Raw genomic sequence first — 20,328 nt, 5'->3', positions numbered from 1 at the left:
AGCGGTGGTATCTCGTATAAGAGATGTAGAATGAAGATGAAGACAAGATGAGAGCGCGTTACCGACGCGGCCGGCGGATACAAGGATACAGCAGCGTATTCGGCAATCACCGGGACATTGAACGCTGATCCCTCAGGCGCCCGCCATCGACGCGAATGGAGTAAGTCTACAAGTTCGAATCAGTACTGGGACGGGGGAGAAAGACGAGATGAACATACCTCAGCCGTAGTGGTACAACAACTGAGGAGAGAAGTGGGGAGCAGGGGAGCGGCGGAGCAAGGTATAAGTATGTAGAGTAGGTATCACGTGGAGGTAGACAGAGAATGAGCTATGGAATCGGATTGACGTAGGGAGCAGGGACGTTCCGATCGAGGAAGTCAGAATCCGACACAGACGTATTTTGGAGAAACCATCTTCAAGCTTCAAGAATATACTGCATATATTGCAATTGCAGGCAGTCGCAGTCATCTAGATCATTCCTTGAGCCTTGTTGTACAAAGCCGCATCATTGGCTGTATTGAGTAGTATTTGCATAATCGTGAGTAACCAATGACCATGAGACTTGCGATTGGAGCTCGCCATGTCGCTGTCGATCGCGGGTGGCTGAAGGATCAGTCGGGGTTGAAAATACATACCAAAAATGGTGGGTGCTTCACGAACGAGCGACAAGAATTGAGCACCCCTCCTATATATGCTCATAGGCACCTGATCGAGTGATTCTCCTGGCCTTCGTGGGACGTTATGATTCCTTTGAGATGACATGCCGAAGGGGAATCTAGAAGGCACTACGTTGTCGATCGGTAAGTGCGAGGGAGAAATAATGAAGAGTAAGAGGGGGGAAATTCTTGATCGAAATGCCGCTCCCATACTAAGTAAAGGTAGCACCATATAGGGAAAGCACCCGAAAGTTAGACAACCTAGCGCAGGTCTAGCCCGAGACGGCGCGGTCGCATAAGGACGAGCATTAGCTCAAAAGCCCCACAAGCCTCTTGTATGTTTCGACCTAAATACTCGCTCCAAGTTCTGGTTTTGACCGAACAGATTGATATGATCTCATCGTTGTACTCTTGTGCATTTGAAATTTGGCATTGAAGCTCTGCCACGACGACCCGTCCTTGCTGTTGTACTTTCCACCTGCATGAGCTGCCCGTCACCAATACATTTCGACACGAGAATTTTCAGCGGGCTTCATTCGGTACACGCTCGAAGTGTAGACGGACATAGATAAGAGTAGATAAGATGAGCTTCCAAGCAGTAGGTAGCTATAGCAGCTGGCATCTCTTAGGCCCGAAGCTAGGCTCGGACACACTTGTCACTGATATACATGTATCAACTTACTTTGGCTATCCATTTAAGTCCCGCGGTGCAGCTTTTCGCAGGCGGTGAGCGCTGATGCTGTTCCCTTCAATTGTACCGATGAACCCTCGCTCGCGGGTAGCCATTACAAATATCTCATGTGAGATAGAAGTGTGGGTCCTTACTTGTTTTGGACAAACTCCTCCGCATATCCCCCCGCAAGGCGCCCCGCCAGCATCGAACCTCGGACAACTTCACAATGTGCGAGCGTTGCATCGTATGCGGAGGCTTTTGCCATTCTGACAGATTCACGCACGTACGGAATTCTTGCAAGGATCCCGAGATACTTACGAGAACCAGCAGGGCTCAAACCAGCAGGGCTCAAACCAGCAGGGCTCACAGGAAGCAGCTCGAGGGACGCCGTATGAGGAGGCAATGCGCTGCAAAATGTTCTAGCGGACGCCCTTTTATGGCCGACCAGGCAAGATCCTTCGATCGCTCTTCTGAGACCCCATGGTGGCCAAAACAGTCAGGCGACCTATGGTGGAGCATCGCGCTGACCGCCATTTCCGCTTCATACCGGGCATCATCGCCTCATCAGGGGCCCATGTGGCGTCCACCAAGATGCTCACCGCACCGCTCTCAGACACGTGTACTGGACTTTGGGGCAGCATTCAGTCGACAGCACATGGCAGTGCAGACGGCGTAGAAGGTGCGTCAGTTCCGTTACTGCCTGCACGAGCCAGACGATGATCCTGAAGAGAACCCTGAGCACGAGGCAGTAGATGCTGTGAACGTAGCGCAGGAGAGGAAGACGGACGGCTTCTCCCAGACCACACTGCCTCATCTGCTGACAGTTTCTGTTGATCGATCCACTATCGTTCTATGCGAATGGGAGGCCTGGGCCTGCTTAGGGTGTAGATTGCGATACATTTGCTCTGGTAAGGTTTGGTAGTCCAGAATCTGCCGATGGGTTACCACCGCTGCACAGGAAGGTGACCACCGATAAATTGACTGGCTTTAGCGACGAGGAAGGCGGACCACCGCCTCGTGATCTTGTTCTCGACAGATGTAAAACAGCTGCTGCAGCCTCACCCCCGGTCATGAAGCAAACGTTGATGAGCAAGACGGTACTGCCCTACGTACGATGATCGTCGAAACGTTGACGATCGGCAGTTGGTATGTGTCTCCTCGTCAGCGTTCAGCGTCCATTTATTGCGATCTGCACAGGCACACCTCCTGCAGTATCGGATCAGCGCCGCAGAGTTCAACGGGCGTTTTGAGTGGGCCATACACAGCGAAGGTCGGAGACAGAAGCCGCCGAGCATTTGCGCCCAGTGTCAAACCTTGGCCCTGACTGGAAGAGGAGGAAGAGGCGGAGGCAAGAAGGTGAATAGAGACACGCGCCCTCGTGCCATTGGCTCCTCTCCCGTAGGTCTTCTCATGACAAGATCTCGGCTGCTCACATGGGCGCTAAGCCCCATATGTATGTGAGAAGCTCTCATGGGGGCAGCCGCCCCATCAAAATGGCTAAATTGGAAAGCGCCTCACCAACTACAAAATGCGGCGTTCCTGAAAGTTTAAAGGCCAGTCGTCCCCTCGGCCCCCTTGACCATCTCCCACTTCAACCAGGACGAAGATGAAGTCTGACACCGCGGTGCATGTCCATCTTGCCGAGGTCAAGCCCCGCTCGCGGTTCATGGCGAACTGGGAGAGGAGGCGGCATGGTCACGCGCGTTGGTTCGTCGAATTCACTGCCGAAGCGGTCAGTCCAGCATCGTCACATGTCGCCTTGAGCTCATCGAGCGAGCTGAACAGATGGGGACATTCCTGTATACCTTCGCTGGTGTAGGCTCGACGGCTGGTTGGGTCCTAGGCAACATCCTAGGCCTCCCCAGCATAAGTAGTGGGTGCATCCTGTCTTTAAACGTGACGCATCGGCCAACGTTACTGTGCGTGGAACACAACAGGTCTCTTCCAGATTGGTGTCGCGTACGCCATCGGAATCGTATTGGCACTTACTATCTGCCTGGTCGGTGACTCCGTTGTGGATATATGTGCAAGGCCGACCAACATGTTCACAGCCCGCCTCCAAAGGCCATGTAAATCCAGCCTTCACTGTGTATGCCCTAGTCCGCGGGCACTGTACTCCGCAGAGAGCCCTCATGTGCGTGCCAAATCAGACAGCGAAAATATCTGTTTCTGGGCGACCTCTGATGGCGGCTCAGGCTTATTGTCGCGCAAATCCTCGGTGCATACATCGCCTGCCTCCTCATTTACGCCCAATATCACACCATAATCCAGGTACGTAAACGACCTTCGCTGACTTGGTGTACACCACGATGACCTCCTGCACAACACAGGAAGCGACAGAAGCTCTCATGGCAAAGGGTGTCTATGACGAAATCATGTTCACCTCGCAAGGTCCAGGGGGAATCTTCGGACTGTACGCGACGCCCGGCGCGAGCCTCGGCAACATCTTCGTGAACGAGTTCGTCTGCGTAAGTCCATCCGGGGCCTCAATGGCGCTCTTGTGCTGACTTGGTATGACAGGACTTCATCCTCGCAGTGTGCGTTTTCGGCGCGATCGAGCCAACGAACCCGTTCTCGCCACCGACCATGGCTCCCTGGATCATCGCCTTCACATAGTACGCCCCCTCTATCCGCGTATCCAGGAGCCCCCTGACCACCCCCACCACACCCACAGCGCCATCGTGATCTGGGGCTACGCGCCCGTCGGGCTCGCCGCCAACTCCGCGCGCGACGTCGGCGGCCGCCTCGCCGCGCTCACGCTCTGGGGCCTGCCCGCGTCCGGCGGCCGGTACGCGGCGATCGCCGCGCTCACGAACATCCCCGCGACGCTGCTCGCGGGCGTCTTCTACGAGTTCGTGCTGAACGACTCGAATCGGAGTACGTGGACGCTTGCTTAGTTTGTCCTGCGCGATCGGAGGCTGACCTGCGTGTTTGGTTTGGCGCTAGCGCTCACGCCGGCGTATCTCGAGGTGGCGGCCGCTGAGAAGGCGCACGAGGAACGTGTGCAGGGCGTCGTGCCCAGCGATGCTTCTTTGTCGAGCGGCGACTCGAAGGCGCGCGTCCTCCCTCAGTGAAGAAGCTACGCAGATAGAGCTTGGTGTCTTATGCTTTTTAATGACTGTAGGCTACATAATGTCTGTCTTGGTAAATGAATGACTTTACGATAGTTTTATATTCTTGTTCATTCCGGATATCCTTGCGATACTGTGGAGTACGGGGATTTGCAAAGTCGATCAATTTTGCAAAACAGCGTGATCTCATCTTCTATCTCAAAGACTGTACTTCTGACACCTGTATGACATTATAGACATACATTGTAGTCTACCTGTGAAGCCGATTGGGGAGAAATAGCTTTGTTGTGGAATGGGGGTTTTTGGGTTTTAAGACACTTTGTATGACCTTCTGCAAATTCTTGATGAGACAGATTCACAGTAATTATAAGCCGTTGTCCTGCCACGGCGGAGTTGAACTTGCCGCAGTGACCCATGAGTGACAGAGTTCGCAGAACTACCGCACTTTAGCTGCTTCCAGCCGGCACCTCTCTACTGCTCGCAATTAATTATGGAATGCCGTGAAAGTTGGTATACAAACTGCCAAGACCATTAGGAATGATGCCTAAATGGTATAATAGTAGCGCGTTTGCTCGTTCGAGCACATAGGCTCAGGCATCAAAATGTTTTACGAAACCCCGTACTCCACAGTATGCAGACTCACTCCGTGGTCTACGTGTCCTGCTCATGATTACTTGAAACCCTCGGAAGACGAACATCTTAGCAGTACACAGATGTTGAAATAGGTGGTGGGAGGATAGAAGCCATTCGCATCGTCTCCGTGGCACTCAGTTCCTCGAGTAGGCAACGCAGATCACGGACATGAGAACGCATACCGGTCGTCATGCAGGGAAGACGAGCGAGTGACAAGTGCACGTAGACCGGCCGATAGGCATGCCCCGCTTCTCGGGAACTTCCTGACTGCGCGATCAAATTAACTATCACCCGGGCCTCTGTTCCGGGGTAATCTAGATAAGAAAGTGGGGGTACCGACCGAAGTCCCACGTCGGGAGTGCTTCGTGGCTGTAGCCTGTGGACGACGTCAGGACAAGTACACCAAAGCTCGAGTGCGTGGAATCCAGTACCCATGTGAGCGTCGAATGTGGTGAATGAAGCTGAGCCGACGCTGGCCCGAGCCCGCGACTGGCAATATGCAGGCGGCCGAGTCCCAACCGATCTCAGCACCAATGACGTTACATTTCAGCGTCGCAAGCGAAGCGCTCTCGGGCGCGCACGTTGCAAGCAAGCCCTCCGCAGTCGAATAGAGCGCTAATTCAGTGCGCAAATGTCGAAGAACCAACGCATTCCCGGCCAAGCCGTCTGAACCATTCACAACAGCTCCACACCCACGCGCACTAAACCTGTGGCCCAGATGTCACCGACTGCGCTCGGTGCGGTTCGCAAGGCGGATGCATCTGCAACATACACTAGAATCGTGAGCTTGGCGCGAAGAACCCCGCTTTACCGGGTTCCACAATGCCGTAATTTGAACACCCTGGTTGGCAAGGAGTAGGTATAACACCCGGCCTTGGAAGCTGATATCTTTGTGACAGATACAACATATACACATATGACGATCACTCTGCATACCAATAGCATAGCACGATCAGTTGACGCTACTAAAATAACAGCCCTAATATCACTAGTACTACGACATCGCGTCCAGACAGATGTCGCCTTTGTGTGACCTACGCGTGTAATATGCGTCACATGATATGTGACACGACGCGTCTCGCAACGCGGCGACGTGACGCCCCACAATGATCACTGAAGCAGCCGACGGACGCCTGTGTGCCACAGCGCCACCCATGGACTTCCTATATGATCACGGCGCAGCAGCATCGCTTACACCAACCACCACCACCTCACTATGTCCTCCCAGTCTTCATCCCCCGCCATGTCAGCCCCGGCCACACCGCCCAGCATTGTCACGAATGAGGTCACCGTTGTTTCCGGAGACTTCCTGCGTGCTGCGGAGCCGTCCATTGTATCGGGTGCGACGCAGCGCCGGGGCTCCGTCGCCGATGCTGTGGGAATCGATCTGGACGCCATCGGAAAGGGTGAGGCGCTCTACGATTCGCAGAGTGTGGCCGGAAAGCTGACAAACGAGCAGCGGAAGCACGGAAAATCATGTCCGAAGAGCACAGAATATTGGGGTTCCGGCCACCACACGGGTCGCTGGCAGCGGAGGCACAGGCCGCTGCTGCTAAACATCCTGAAGGCAACCCCACAAAGCTCCCTGATCCTGTGAAGTTAAAAGAGCTCGCTCGTCAGGACGCCGTCCGCATCCTCGCCGAGCGGAAGACAAACGTTGATCCGGATTCACCGACAAAGGCAAACGGCAACGGTGTAGCGAAAGCAGCAAAGATATCCCCACCGGTTGGAGGCGTCAACCTTGCCACCATCAGCGCAGCGGAAGCACGCACCCTCATGTCGCACGAACACCGCGCTCTCGGATTCCGTCCGCCACCGGGCTCGCTTGCGGCGGAGGCGCAGGCGGCCGCTGCCAAACACCCAGAGGGACCTGGGGTGTCGGTGGATCCGGACACTCTGAAGGAAATCGCACTACGAGACGCTGAGCGTATCAAGGCAGATCGGGAGCTCAATATAGTCAATGAAGTGAACGTGAGCACGCTGGGTAAGGGTACGTACAAGACTTGTCGTCTTTCCTAAATCACGTCATTGACGGTTGTCCACAGTGGGCGCAGAGCGTATTGCGGAGGCGGAAGAGGAAGCTTTTGGCCGCTCACCTCCACCGGGCTCGCTGGCCGACGAGGCCAAGCGTGCAGCGAATGCACACCCTGAAGGGGGTAGCTTCCCGGTCATGGACGGAGACCCTGAACGGTTGGAAGAGGCAGCACGTCGTGACGCGCGGAGACTAGAAGCCGAGACACAGGGCGACATAGAGAAGCCGATGGAGATCCGCGTGGAGGACGTTGCCGCTGTCACCAATGGTGTATGCGAGATCAGTATCGATGGGGGCGGGAAACAGGAGAACCCCGAGAAGTACGCGATGAAGAGCGGTGTCGGAAGCGTCCTCCGCCAGTCGACCATGCAGCGCACGGAGACAGGCGACTCGGTGGAGATCGTTGGGGACGTTCTCTGATGATATATCCAGAGGCGTCCCGGTACTAGGCGAGTGCGCTCACCTTCATCTTGATACCTACACGCAGATGAACTCTGCCTACCTGCATCAGCGATGCCACCGTAATTATTCAGAATCTTCACTACCATATCGCGTGTTCGCTGTAATGTTAAATCGCACTGTCAAAGTCCGACACGTGTTCATCTGTATCTGTACCATGCAATGTCATTCTTCTTCATTTACTCGCCTTGTGAGGTGCACTGGAGAAGAGCGCATGGGTGAGAGCCTTCTGGCATGTGCTCCATTAACGGTTCTAGATGCCATCACGTTCAAATTCTGCATCCTATTCGCGTTAGGTCCAGCACGGTGAGTATTGACCTGGCGACCACCACGTTCTGAACGGGATCTGTCTCCTGGGACTCACTGCGTGCGCACTGGTCGTGCTCGGAACAAGTACTTAGGTGCTCGATTAGAAGAAGTCATTGATGCGCTTGACTTGGGTTCTGTATGTCCAAAGAGTAGGGACGATAGTGAACATAGTAGTTGGAAGGTAAGTGCTACTATTATCCATGCGGTTCCGGTCAAAATGCCTCTGTCAGGCACGAAATCCAAAATAGCATCCACTTCCGTATATGGGATATGCTCGATCCCGATCAATTTCTTTCCGCCCGCTTTCAGTTGCAACCAACCCTTTCATTCCTCAAATCGTCTGCAATGCCTCGCGCAACATCCGACCGCTTCAGTCGGGCACACCAACCCTCAGCAAAGGCAAAATCTAATGCCGCCTCCTCCTCGAGCTCCTCCTCAGGCGCACATAACCCCATCTTCAATACGGAGCGGTTCGGCCAGCATATCCTGAAGAACCCGCAAACCGCCCAATCGTGCGTCTGTCTTGCGAGCCTGTCCGTTGCTTTGCTCATGTGATGGTAGGATTGTGGACACAGTGCGTGAAAAAGTGGATGCGGGACGCTCTTGGCGGCTGACTGGGTGAAGTACAGGCGAATCTGCGGCCCACAGACAAGGTTCTCGAGGTCGGTCCCGGTACTGGAAATTTGACGGTGCGAATATTGGAGAAGGCGAAGCATGTCACGGCCGTGGAGATGGATCCCCGCATGGCGGCCGAACTGACGAAGCGGGTGCAGGGAAAGTGAGCATGCCCCGCAGCTCTCCTATTCTTCCCTTGACATGCTCGCAGACCCGAACAGCGCAAGCTCGAAATCATGATCGGCGACTTCGTGAAAGCGACGCTGCCGTACTTCGACGTCTGCATATCCAACACGCCCTACCAGATCTCCTCGCCGCTCATCTTCCGCCTGCTCTCGCACCGTCCGCTCTTCCGCACCGCGATCCTGATGTTCCAGCGCGAGTTCGCGATGCGCCTCGTCGCGCGCCCGGGCAGCGAGATGTGGTCGCGCCTCTCCGCGAACGTCCAGCTGTACGCGAAGGTCGACCTCGTCATGCACGTCAGCAAGAACAACTTCCGTCCGCCACCAAAGGTCGAGAGCAGCGTCATCCGCCTCGTGCCGCGCGACCCCCCGCCGCCTGTCGAGTTTGGCGAGTTTGACGGGCTGGCGCGGATTGTGTTTGGGCGTAGGAACAAAATGATCCATGCGAACTTCCAGGCGAAGGGTGTGATGGAGATGCTGGAGAGCAATTGGCGGACGTGGGCGTCGGTCAACAATGTGGTATGTTCTCCCGCAAGGACCTCGGCATTCCCCATTTCTTAATGTTCTTTCAGATGATCGAAGACGGTGTCGACATGAAGAAGAAGGTCGAGGAAGTGCTTGAGGAGACGACGTTCGGTGAGAGCCGTGCTGCCAAGATGGACATCGACGATCTTCTCAAGTACGTCTATTCTCTGTGTCTCGGATTTTCATCGCTCACGTTAATCCCCCATTTTCAGATTGCTATCCGCTTTCCATGATGTTGGCATACACTTCGCATAACTCCATACGTGTTGCGCGCCGATGTGTCGATGTCCTCATCTCACGATATTTATTCTGTCGCATGCCTGCGGATTGGGGTATGTCTTGTAGGCCTCCCAAAAGTATCTCACTGTATTCCGTATACATTTATTCAGATTGTACAGCTGCTGTTAGGATACAAAGCAACGTCCGTCATGGTATGGATATAGCGTCTTGCTTCAACTCCTGACAGGTAATGTCGTGGGGCTGACAGGCTGATAAGCTCGTCAGAGCACTTTCCTCAAATAGTCGTTGCGAGGATACTCACGTATCCAGACATCTTACAATGGCGAGTAGTCAACATCATGACTCCACCTTCTCTTGCTGCACTTCGTACTGCTTCGGCGTCAAGGTTTTCTAGTCGAGATATGAGATTGAACTGTAAAGCAAGTCTGATATCACTCGCCTGTGAAAACGCATGCATACGTGCGATTTGGTCCTTGAGCAGATCATTGACTTCGTGCGGACGTCAGGGACGTCCTTCTTCGCTGATTGAACACTCACTGAAGCGGTGCCTCGCGAGCGTGTTCTTCCCTTCGAACGCCTGAGCCATCCGTCAAATTCAGATGCTCTCCATAACACAAATAAATAGGGTATTCACGGCGCTCACGACGAAAACCGCATAGTTCTCTCCGCAGCCATTCGACTGGTCTATAATCTCCAGATGCGTGATGGGTATGGCGGAGCGGATGGAGCCCTCGAGTTCTGTGCGTGAGATCGGCATGGTGTAGCGGGTAGACCTGGAGAGAGCTGGAGAGTGCGAGGAGGAAGGAGTCTCGGTCGGCCGTATCAGATAAGATTTATAATACACATCGGTAGATTCCGAGGCTTGATCAGATTTGCTTCGTCAGATCCGTTATGGGCGCCCTTGAGACTCCTGACCGCCGGCCGCAGCGAATTGTGAGTCTGTAATTGGTAACTTGGGAACGTGCATCCTTATACCATGCGCTTTATTGGTGCGTCTGATCCCCCCTCTATGTGTGACCTTTTCTCGCGTCAGTCTTGGTCCGATAGCGAGAGGTGGCGAATCAGGTTGAGTCAATTCAGTATGACAATTGATGAGACCTCGAGCACATATGATGTGTAGGTATAACGGGGTTGTCGGGGAGTTTGGCGTTATTTTTCTCAGCATGGACTTCGTGTTGAGTCGTGCCTTATTCGGAGGTCAACCTACAGTCATTTGCAAAATGCCCTTCATGACCTGCCTAACGATCTCCACCAATGTATCACATCTCCATCTGAATGAGAGCTGGGCGGTTGCAGATGCTCGGCTGCCACGCGGCATACAAAACGTATGGTGTAGAATAACATGACGATATACTTACCAGCGACAACACGCCACTGGCACATGCCACATGCAAGGTAGCCCTATGTAAGCTCCAACACATGGCTATTTGCTCACTCGCTGCCTTTCACTTAAACATGTAATGTCAGACACCCCGCGAAATCACACATAAATACCCTTTGTAAGATTGTATAGGGAGATATGCTACTAGACCAAGGCAGGCAGGCACTCTTTTTGAGTGACCACCAGGGTCTTCGAGACCAGGTAAGCATCCGCAGACCATAAAGGTTTGAGTCTTGTTTATTTATTCATAAACTCAGTTTTGTATCCGCCTGAGAAAGCATAACTTTATCGCTGGAAAAAATAAGGGAGTCACCATTTCTTCTTCGATGAGCAGGAGAAGGCCTCGAGGACTTTACGGAGCACCTGAGTCCAGCCTGCCAGCTAGAGGGGGCAGAACTGCTTCCGCGAGGGTCCTCGTTCCACAAACGGGACCCGCGACCCGATGATCTAGATACGGCAGCTCTCGCTCTGTCTATCATGCGTGTTGATCCCGCCGTGCTCATTGAGCTCATGAAAGAAATGCTCAAGTGGCGTGCTCCTGAAGCAATAGTGCAGGTACATTGTTTATCGAGTGATTTGCAGCCAGAAGTCGAATTCAATGTAAAATTTGCAGATATACCTCAACGCCCTCTTCGTCAACGTGAACATTATGACGTTGTTCTACCTCAACGGGTGCGAGCGCGAGCTAGCTCCGAACATGAGCCCGGACCTTGAACTAGCCTACTTCCGCTAAGATATCAGAGCTCTACCTGGCTCTGGATAGGCTTAAGCTTCAAGGCTCGACCGCGAACATATTCGCGCACGAATGCATTATTTAGGGTCTGACTGCCCCATCGCGCCTGTTGGGGAGCAATGTATGCAAGAGAATCTCTCACCAACCATTCAATGGGAAGCATGTCGCACTTGACACGACCAACATCCGTGTACTGATACAAACAACTCACAGACGAATAAACCAAACTATATAGTTTGTGCGTTCACTCCCTCAGGGACTTTCGCTTCCACCATGCACCCCACGTATGCCATCATGCTCACTGGTCTGTAGATCCACATCTCGCCTGCCTCGAGCCCGCTGAGCAGGTACGTCGAACGCTTAGGCTTGATGTTCGTGCTCACGCTCTGCTCCACGACATCCAATATCCCCAGCTCCCCCGGCGTGACGCTCTGCCCGTCCGCTACCTGCACTGACGGCACCATGTCGTTCACAATCACCGCAGTGTGGTCCGGGTTCCCAAGTTTCCCCGTGCCTACGCCCCAATCCATCTTCATCGAAACGGCCACGCTGCGCCATTCCACAATATCTCCTCGGCGCACACGGTCATCTCCGCCTCTCCAGCGCCCATATTGTCTGCCCTTTCCCAGCGCCTTCCCTTCAAAGATGAGGTGTCCGTGCGTGCGATACGTACTTTGCACGGGCTTCGGCACGTAATCGAACTGCGAGCAGTATTCTAGCGCCTGGTTCGCCAGGTCCCAGCACTCGCCCCGCGCGCAGTATTCACCTGAGTCAACGAAGCCCTCTGCGAACGCCGCAATGGTCTCGCCGTACGTCTCGTGAGCCTCCAGCAGCGCTTCACGATCCATCGCGGCTGGCCGCGGGAGATAGTGGGCGACTCGCTTTACAGTGCGCGAGTCGTTAGGGTCCGTCGGTGTGTTATGCGGGAAGGTGACGGAGTACCAACAAGCACTCAGATCTGCGAAGAGCACGCCACCAAACACAATCCTGGAGATACCGCTCGCATCACCCGAGTGCTCCATATACCCAGCGCGGCGAGTATCTTTGCGATCCTTGAGGGGCGGGGCAAACCACGGGTTGTCTGTAGCGTACCAATCTGAGTCCCAGTACGTCGAAGGCGAGAAGTAGTACGCGAGATCAAGAGCGGATGAGCCATGCTGAGTTGCAGGTGGGTAGGACATATCAAGTTGTTCTTCTACTCTGCGGTCTCATGAAAATAGTATGACGACGCGATTAGCACTCATCCTCACCATCATTAGCCGCTTCCTGTGCAGGGAAAGGTTGTGAGGGACGAGTCCACTTCGGGATTGGCGGCTACGGGGAGATGAGTCCGAAGCATAGAACATGCATAAATGAGGCGCTTACAGGGCCTTTGTTGGCAAACTGCGGCTTCGGCGCTATAGGAGCGGGCTGGGGCGACTGCACGGGCTTCTGGATGGTCTTGGTGGATCCGTGCGCGCTCCTCGGCTGTGTCGGAGAGTTGAGAAATCTGGCAAAGAATTCATCCAGCCAGCTGAAGAACACGTCCTTGTCCTCCTGAGACAGGTTCGCCCAGTCAATCGTATCTTCCTCAATCTCTTCGGGCTCCTCGTGTACTCTGGCAGATACAATCCTCGACACTGATCGAGTTGGCGGAATGGGTGGAGGGCCCGAGGGAATGGGTGGAGAGACACTATCTGGGCGCGTTTGTCGCCGCACAGGGGGCGGTCGGCCTGGGATTGCAGGGGGTGGCACAGGCGGACTGCTCACTGACTGACTGCTGCTTTGAGACACTGCCGAAGATGTTCTCGAGGGTGGAGGAGCAAACTGGTTCTTTGGACGGACCACAGGTGGGGGCGGAGGGGGCGGTGCCTTATCCCAGTCCAATTTCTTGCTGGGTTGGCTCTTCATATGGTCCCGCGTGTGAGTGATCTTGGAAACGCTGGCATCCTTCGCCTTCGACGCTCTCTGCTTGAGATCAGACACTAGATGCGCAATCATTCAAAGCATGCCCTCGCTCAACGATGGAGATCCTGCCTACACATGTCCGTGGAAATAGCTGCTTTCCACGTTCACAATTGTTGAAAAAGTGATGGCGCCCGGTCAGGGTAGTATACCGCCTTGTCTACGGTTGTACGCGTGCAGCTCGCCCTACGAGATCACCGGAGTTGAGACAGAGAGTCGGAGGGCGTCTCAATCAAGCGAGATCTCACGCCCGGTCCGGCTGATTCCGGTAATTCCTTCCAGGCTGCGAAGTGTTCAAAGTCGGTTTCGTACCGCTTCTAACTTGTTCTTCTTGCGACTTGTAAGTAGATTGTGGCATTGCAATCAAAGTCTTTCATGATCATCCCACTGATTAGGTCCAACATAAGGCTTTGATACTCAAACCCAGTCGTCGTTTCACTGAAACCGTCTGCATCTTTGCAATTGTCTCTGTTATTGACAGGCTTTATACATAGTTATGAATCGCAAATCGGTGAACGCCGTTGTATCTTCTTGGTCGACAATGGCGCGCAAGGACGAAGGCAATCACGCATCCGGGGAGAGTTCCCCTAAGCCATCCCCTGTTCCCATCTTCAACAGGAACGACGCCGATATAATCCTTCGATCGGCCGATCAAGTGGACTTTCGCACTCACCGTCTCATACTTTCTATGGCCTCTCCTTTTTTCGCAGATCTGTTTGCTCTCCCACAAACGAAAGAATGTGCCTCGGATACCATGGATGTTATCCATCTCGCAGAAGAGAGCGAAGTCGTGCAGAAAGTACTCGAGGTTTGCTATCCTATTAAGGACCCCAAACTGCCGTCGCTGGAAATTGCGGGCGCGGTACTCGAGGCCGCTCTGAAATACGACATAGACAAGGTGATATCCTGCATACCGCTGGGACTCCACGCCTTTATCCCAACCGAACCTCTCCGAGTATATGCTCTGGCATGCCGCATCGATGCCGAAGCGCTTGCCCGATGTGCCGCAAAAGATGTCGCCATACAGGAACTCACTTCTCTGCATTACGTCCCAGAGTTGAAAAATATACCTGGCGTTTGCTACTACAGGCTCGTGCAGTATCGGGCGCGAGGTATCGAACAGGAGACGTTCTGTCGCCCTAGCATTCCATCTCCTATTCCTTCTACGGAAGATGACGATGACGTTTCTGCTTTGAGAACCCCCCCACCACGCGCTGCCGCCGCCACACCCCATTCTCCTGCTTTCATCACCTCCCCAACGCTGGACGAAGTCGCCTGCACAATCGATTCTCTACCACCGTTCGATACAGCCGACGCTGACGTCGAACTCGTCACCTCGGACGGCATGCATCTCCGTGTATACCGTTCCATCATCTCACTTATCTCTCACGCGTTGAAGGACCTCCTCGACGTCTCCGAGGCAAGTGCCAGCGTAGACGAGACCGGATCTCTAGGTGTTGAACCACGCAAATCGATGTTAGTCGTGCCTATCGTTGAGACTAGTACTATCATGCAACCTCTCCTACGCCTCTGCTACCCCATTGGTATTCCACAGCAGGATGACGTGGAGCTTCTGATATCTCTGCTTCCAAGCGCGGAAAAGTACAAAATGGAGAGAGCCATTTGGACCATTCAGAGCCGATGGGCAGACTTTGCTGTGGTGCAGCCTTTGCGTGCATTTCTCTTGGCTGCTGCTAGACAATGGATGCAGCCAGCCATGGATGCCATAAAACAGCTTCTCAAACACACAATTGAGGAGCTCCAATCTATATACGTCGCTGATCTCGAAACGGTACCTGCAAATTACTATCGCCTTGTCTTTCAGTATCATAATAGATGTAGCGACGCAATTACATCTGTCTGCAAGAGTTCTCTCTCCTGGCTTTCCAGAGACGTACGAGTTACCGGCTGCAAAGGTTGCAGAGGTCCATCCGGGCTTTGGGAGGAACCAAGATGGTTATCCGACTATGTTGCGAAAGCCGTGGATATGCTCGTCGAACGGCCCTCCTCGCATACAATCACTGAGGGACAAGGGTTTCAGACACTGATCGAACTCGCGACCGTGTGTTCGGGGTGCAGGGCACGCATCGACAGAATTCAACCAATACTCCAGTGTTTTGCTAGAACTATCGATAAGCGACTTGAGAAGGTGACTGGATTCTTCCGTCATGTACATGAAAGCGTGCGTTCGCTCACGCATCATTGAAGGTCACGTTGGAGCTGTAGAAGGCAATGTAGTATATGTGACGAAACACAAGTTGCGTTCGAAATTTACTGTCACCGGCTCTGGCACTCATGCATGATCAATATGACGGCTCATTCGGTTGCTACTACGTTTGTGATTGTAGTTACCACGGTAGAGGTGCTCGTTTCAAGACGTCGCCACCAGAGATGTAATTTTCAATCTGTGACAGTAGTTTCTATGTTCAAAAAGAACTGACTTGGACTACGAGTTCAATCTGGGAAGAAACCTCGAATGACTATCCAAATGTGCGATGTACTGAGATGGGTGCCACTGAGATAACTAAGATCGGATCTCTCACGCTCGATGCATTTTAAATGAATAGTATAGTTGACTTCACGCACTTCAGCGACCGAGTACCTGGCTTGATCACTAGGTACATTCAAAATTGCCGCTTGAATCGCGCTGGACAAAGTCCTGCCATCTTCTTCAGCTTATTCCCCTGGTACACAGACGTAGCTGTCTGTTTCGCTGACATCGCCTGCATGTGAGTACATCCCATCAAGTATCATTCGGGTCGTTGACAGGCTTCATGTATAGCGAGCCGTAATTGGGTGCCCGACGGTGGAACCCATTGCATTTTTGATTGGCAATGGCGCGCAAGGGGAAGAACCATCGCGCATCCGTGGAGAAGCCCCAGACCTCATTCATACCCAAGGCCGCTCCTCTTCCCATGTTGTTCAACAGGAGCGACGCCGATGTGATACTGCGAGCAGTCGACCAAGTAGACTTCCGCACTCACCGCATCATACTTTCTATGGCTTCTCCTTTTTTCGCGGATATGTTTGCTCTCCCGCAAACGAAGGAATGCGCCTCGGATGTCATCGATGTCATCGATCTTGCAGAAGGAAGCGAAATCGTACAGATATTACTCGAGATCTGCTACCCTACTCAGGATCCCGAACTCTCGTCGATGGATATCGCACGTGCGGTGCTTGAGGCTGCTCTGAAATACGACATGTATAAGGTGATATCCTTCATGTCGATGGCACTCTATACCTTCATTCCAACCGAACCGCTCCGAGTCTACTCAATAGCATGTCGCATCGATGCCGAACGGCTTGCCCGATGGGCCGCGAATTCAGTCACCGCGCAGGATATCACTTCTCAGAAATACGTCGATGAGTTCAAAGACATACCTGCTGGTTGCTACTACCGGCTGGTGCAATATCGGATGAAAGGTATCAAACAGCACACGTACTGCTGTCCTAGCCCTCCAACTTCTTCTGTCACGGAAGGAAGCCTCACAGCTTCGAGAACCTCGCCGGCTCCAGCTGGTGCTGCGTGCGCCGTCGACCCTTCACCGCCTTTCGATGCAGCTGACGCAGACATTGAACTCGTTACATCGGACGGAATGCGCCTCCGTGTATACCGCAGCATCATCTCCCTTATCTCCCCTGTGTTGAAGGATTTGCTCGACATCTCTGAGTCTGGCGCCAACGTAGGCTGTTCGCCCGAGATCGCGTCTCTGACCTCAGACGACCATCCACGCAATCCTACGTTGGTCTTATCTATCCCTGAAAACAGTACAATCATGGAACCCCTCTTACGCCTCTGCTACCCCATCGGTATCCCACAGCGGGATGACGCGGAGCTTCTGGTGTCTCTCCTTGAAGGCGCGGAGAAGTACAAAATGGAGAGAGCCGTTTGGACTATCCAAAGCCGGTGGGCAGACTTTGCTGTGACGCAACCTCTGCGTGCATTTCTCTTGAGTGCCGCGAGACGATGGGTGGAACAAGCCAAGCTTGCCGCTAGGCATCTTCTCAGAAACACAATTGAGGAGCTCCAATCCATATACATCGCTGATTTGGAGACGACGTCTGCAGAATACTATCATCGTCTCTTTCAGTATCACAGGCGATGCAGCGATGCAGTGAGAGCCGTCGGTAACGCTTCTGATGCCTGGCTTTCCGAAGACATACGACGTATCGGCTGCCCGGGATCTAGTTGTTGCAATTCATATTCGAAATACGAACCAAGATGGTTGTCTGGCTATATTTTTCGTGCTGCGACTCTTCTCATCGAACGCCCCTCCTCGTACACTGTTACCGAGGGACAAGGCTTTCGAGAGATGTTTAGGCTCGCGGCGGATGAGTGCTCGCGGTGTATGACACGTATTGACGTACTTCAAGCGATGAGTCAAGCCCTCGGTAAAGCTGTAGATGAGCGACTTGAACAGGTGAGTGTTCAATGTCTAAAACAACTCATTTGCTCATGCATAGCTAAAGGTTACATTGGAGCTGTAGAAGAAAATAAACATAACCCTTGTATGAGTATACTGTCACAGTTCCCCTGACTTGTGGTACTACTGTTCGGTACTACTGTTCGATATAACGATCTCAGTTTATCTTCTGCTACATGCGTTTATTATTGTAATAGCCGCTAGCAGAGGTGCGTTTTTCTAGACGTCGTCATCGGAATGTACACTTCAAAAGCCTGCGATCTCTCTGGGCTCGGAAATTGGCCTGCGGATGACGCTCATTGGTCGCTGACAACGAGTACAATTCCAAGTCGGGAAGAAATATCGAAATGTTTGTACTGGAGTGTATGATGTACGACTGCTGCTTGTGTTATACTTCCAGAAAAATCCTTCCGATACATTTTCGGACCCACGTCGCCCTGCTTCCTATTCCCTGCATCGTTTTCGCTCCGAGTCTGATTCGCCAGACGGTTACCAGCTACACAAGTTGAAATTAGGTTAGGTTTGGCGCTTCCATCCACCGGCGGGCTCCGATCAGAATCCGAGAGGCTTCGACGGGCCGGTAGCAACCCTTACGAGTCGCCGTCGTGTCTGTACTTATTGCGATTGAGTAAGTCGGTACATTCTTGCTATGGAAAGACCTGCCATTATTCAAGATATCTACCCTCCACGCTCAGACGTGGTTGTCAATCATTGATTTCGTCTACATGTGAGTGTATCATCTAAATTGTAGGCGCCATCGATTCATGATCAGGCTTCACACAAATATAGTGACTCGGTCGCGACTCGACGAACTTCATCACATCTCCTTTGGTCGATAATGGCAATACGGAAAAATAAAAACCGTGCATCCGAGGCGCAACCCCAGACTCCATCGGTACCAGTACCTAAGCCATCCCCTGTTCCCATCTTCAATAGGAGCGATGCCGACGTGATACTTCGATCAGCAGACCAGGTCGATTTCCGTGCTCATCGCAACATACTTTCCATGGCGTCTCCTTTTTTCGCCGATCTGTTCACCCTCCCCCAGTCCCAGGCGACGACAGACACATCAACCGCCCTGAATGTCATCGATCTTGCAGAAAACAGCGAGACTATACAGACAGTGCTGGAAATTTGTTATCCAGCTGAGAGTCCCAAAATCTCGTCGATGGACATCTCAAGTGCCGTAATAGAAGCTGCACTGAAATACGACATCGCCAAAGTCGTATCCTTCATGACTACAATACTCAACAGCTTCATCGCGACTGACCCTCTTCGCGTATATGCTATAGCATGCCGCATTGGAGCCGAGGACCTCGCTGGGCAAGCCGCTAGAGAAGTGTCCCTGCAGGATGTATCTTCTCTGCGCTACATCGACGAGTTTAAGGGCATGTCTGCCGGATGGTATCATAGGCTGATTCAAGGCAGGTTAATGGGTGTCTCACAAGGCTCATACTGTCGGCCGGTATCTTGCACTCCTGCTGCGCACGGGCCCCCAGTCGCTCCGGCCACAGTATCGGGGCAGAACAGCTATCCGCCACCCTTTGATGCGGCTGAAGCAGATGTTGAAATTGTCACTTCGGATAGAGCGCACTACCGCGTGCAAAGCAGCGTCATTTCACTCATGTCCCCCGTCCTGCACGACATGGTTGGGACGACGTCCAGCACTGCCGGTGGGTATAATGGGGAGCCTCGGGAGCAAACGAAGTTGGCAATCATGGAAGATAGTTCAGATTTCGAGCCCCTTCTGCGCCTCTGCTATCCCGCCGGCATTCCTGAATGGGACCGCATCGAGCTCCTGGTGTCGCTACTTCCCGTCGCGGAGAAGTACAGAATGGAGAGAGCCATTTGGATTATTCAGTGGCGCTGGCCAGAGTTTGCTGCGTCCCAACCTCTGCGGGCATATCTTTTGGCCTCTGCGAGACGATGGTGGAAACCTGCGAAACATGCTGCGAGGAACCTCTTCCGACACACCATTGAGTAAATACAGTCCATGTATGTCGCCGAGCTGGAGACAACCCCAGTTGATCTGTATCTCGAGTTATTTCAATACCACAAACGATGCGCCGAAGTGATCAGAGAAGCGGATTCTACTCCTCATAACTGGATTCCTGACCCAGTGCGCCTCATCGCCTGCAGTGGCTGCTGCTTCAGCAATACCGACGACCCAGATTGGATGGATGATTATGTGTCGGAAATTGTGACGATGCTAACCACGCGCCCGTCAGCATTGGCCATCACTGAGGGGGAGGGCTTTCGTCACTTAGTCGATGCCGCAACGAAGGATTGCGTAGAGTGCAGGGTTCGCGCCGATCGACTGCTGTCAGTCAGCCGATCGTTCAGCGAATCTGTGGAAGTTGGGCTTGCGAAGGTGATAAACGTCCTTCGCCTTATTTGAAGCGCTGCTAACACTTAACAGGTTACGCTACAGATCTGAATGGGTCATACCCG

At 53.1% G+C, this 20,328-nt stretch overlaps 7 protein-coding genes across 7 annotated transcripts; 5 read left to right on the top strand and 2 right to left on the bottom strand.

Moving 5' to 3' along the window:
* Positions 1–760: 760 nt before the first annotated feature.
* Positions 761–4,403, top strand: POSPLADRAFT_1159219 (hypothetical protein; the record flags this gene model as incomplete). Its single annotated transcript, XM_024487405.1, has 14 exons — positions 761–800; positions 1,298–1,382; positions 1,520–1,718; positions 2,039–2,211; positions 2,288–2,438; positions 2,527–2,782; positions 2,975–3,036; positions 3,067–3,248; positions 3,278–3,463; positions 3,525–3,600; positions 3,660–3,797; positions 3,850–3,944; positions 4,004–4,206; positions 4,276–4,403. 14 exons carry the CDS (start codon positions 761–763, stop codon positions 4,401–4,403), a joined length of 1,974 nt encoding a protein of 657 aa, XP_024333504.1.
* Positions 4,404–6,249: 1,846 nt separating this feature from the next.
* On the top strand, positions 6,250–7,485 carry POSPLADRAFT_1050602 (hypothetical protein; the record flags this gene model as incomplete). Its single annotated transcript, XM_024480022.1, has 3 exons — positions 6,250–6,553; positions 6,601–7,023; positions 7,079–7,485. The coding sequence occupies 3 exons, from the start codon at positions 6,250–6,252 to the stop codon at positions 7,483–7,485; spliced, it is 1,134 nt and encodes a 377-aa protein (XP_024333503.1).
* Positions 7,486–8,178: 693 nt separating this feature from the next.
* On the top strand, positions 8,179–9,410 carry POSPLADRAFT_1062528 (hypothetical protein; the record flags this gene model as incomplete). The annotated part of the gene is made up of 6 exons (XM_024481526.1): positions 8,179–8,345; positions 8,395–8,407; positions 8,463–8,611; positions 8,660–9,149; positions 9,203–9,309; positions 9,368–9,410. 6 exons carry the CDS (start codon positions 8,179–8,181, stop codon positions 9,408–9,410), a joined length of 969 nt encoding a protein of 322 aa, XP_024333502.1.
* A 424-nt stretch (positions 9,411–9,834) lies between these two features.
* POSPLADRAFT_1121741 (hypothetical protein) lies at positions 9,835–10,152 on the bottom strand (the record flags this gene model as incomplete). The annotated part of the gene is made up of 3 exons (XM_024483521.1): positions 9,835–9,884; positions 9,933–9,972; positions 10,030–10,152. Coding segments are annotated over 3 exons (213 nt in total), but the record flags the coding sequence as incomplete, so codon positions are not given.
* Positions 10,153–11,253: 1,101 nt separating this feature from the next.
* On the top strand, positions 11,254–11,509 carry POSPLADRAFT_1062526 (hypothetical protein; the record flags this gene model as incomplete). The annotated part of the gene is made up of 2 exons (XM_024481525.1): positions 11,254–11,331; positions 11,390–11,509. 2 exons carry the CDS (start codon positions 11,254–11,256, stop codon positions 11,507–11,509), a joined length of 198 nt encoding a protein of 65 aa, XP_024333500.1.
* Positions 11,510–11,664: 155 nt separating this feature from the next.
* On the bottom strand, positions 11,665–13,630 carry POSPLADRAFT_1076557 (hypothetical protein). Its single transcript, XM_024482928.1, has 4 exons — positions 13,530–13,630; positions 12,875–13,473; positions 12,760–12,823; positions 11,665–12,704 (listed from the first exon to the last, which is right to left on the bottom strand). The coding sequence occupies exons 1-4, from the start codon at positions 13,531–13,533 to the stop codon at positions 11,737–11,739; spliced, it is 1,635 nt and encodes a 544-aa protein (XP_024333499.1). The 5' UTR covers positions 13,534–13,630; the 3' UTR covers positions 11,665–11,736.
* A 577-nt stretch (positions 13,631–14,207) lies between these two features.
* Positions 14,208–19,861, top strand: POSPLADRAFT_1159427 (hypothetical protein; the record flags this gene model as incomplete). The annotated part of the gene is made up of 4 exons (XM_024487424.1): positions 14,208–15,515; positions 16,300–17,878; positions 18,535–18,604; positions 18,667–19,861. The coding sequence occupies 4 exons, from the start codon at positions 14,208–14,210 to the stop codon at positions 19,859–19,861; spliced, it is 4,152 nt and encodes a 1,383-aa protein (XP_024333498.1).
* Positions 19,862–20,328: the final 467 nt, after the last annotated feature.

This window comes from Postia placenta, assembly GCF_002117355.1.
Source record: "Postia placenta MAD-698-R-SB12 unplaced genomic scaffold POSPLAscaffold_22, whole genome shotgun sequence".
Taxonomy (NCBI): Eukaryota; Fungi; Basidiomycota; class Agaricomycetes; order Polyporales; family Adustoporiaceae; genus Rhodonia; species Rhodonia placenta.
The sequence above is the reverse complement of the archived record's forward strand: the minus strand, read 5'-3'. Positions and strand labels throughout refer to the sequence as shown.

Coding starts and splice junctions, on each gene's coding strand:
- POSPLADRAFT_1076557 (XM_024482928.1), bottom strand. Junction 12,824..12,874: donor AGTTTGCCAACAAAGGCCCT/GTAAGCGCCTCA, acceptor ATCTCCCCGTAG/CCGCCAATCCCGAAGTGGAC. Junction 12,705..12,759: donor ACAGGAAGCGGCTAATGATG/GTGAGGATGAGT, acceptor ACCGCAGAGTAG/AAGAACAACTTGATATGTCC.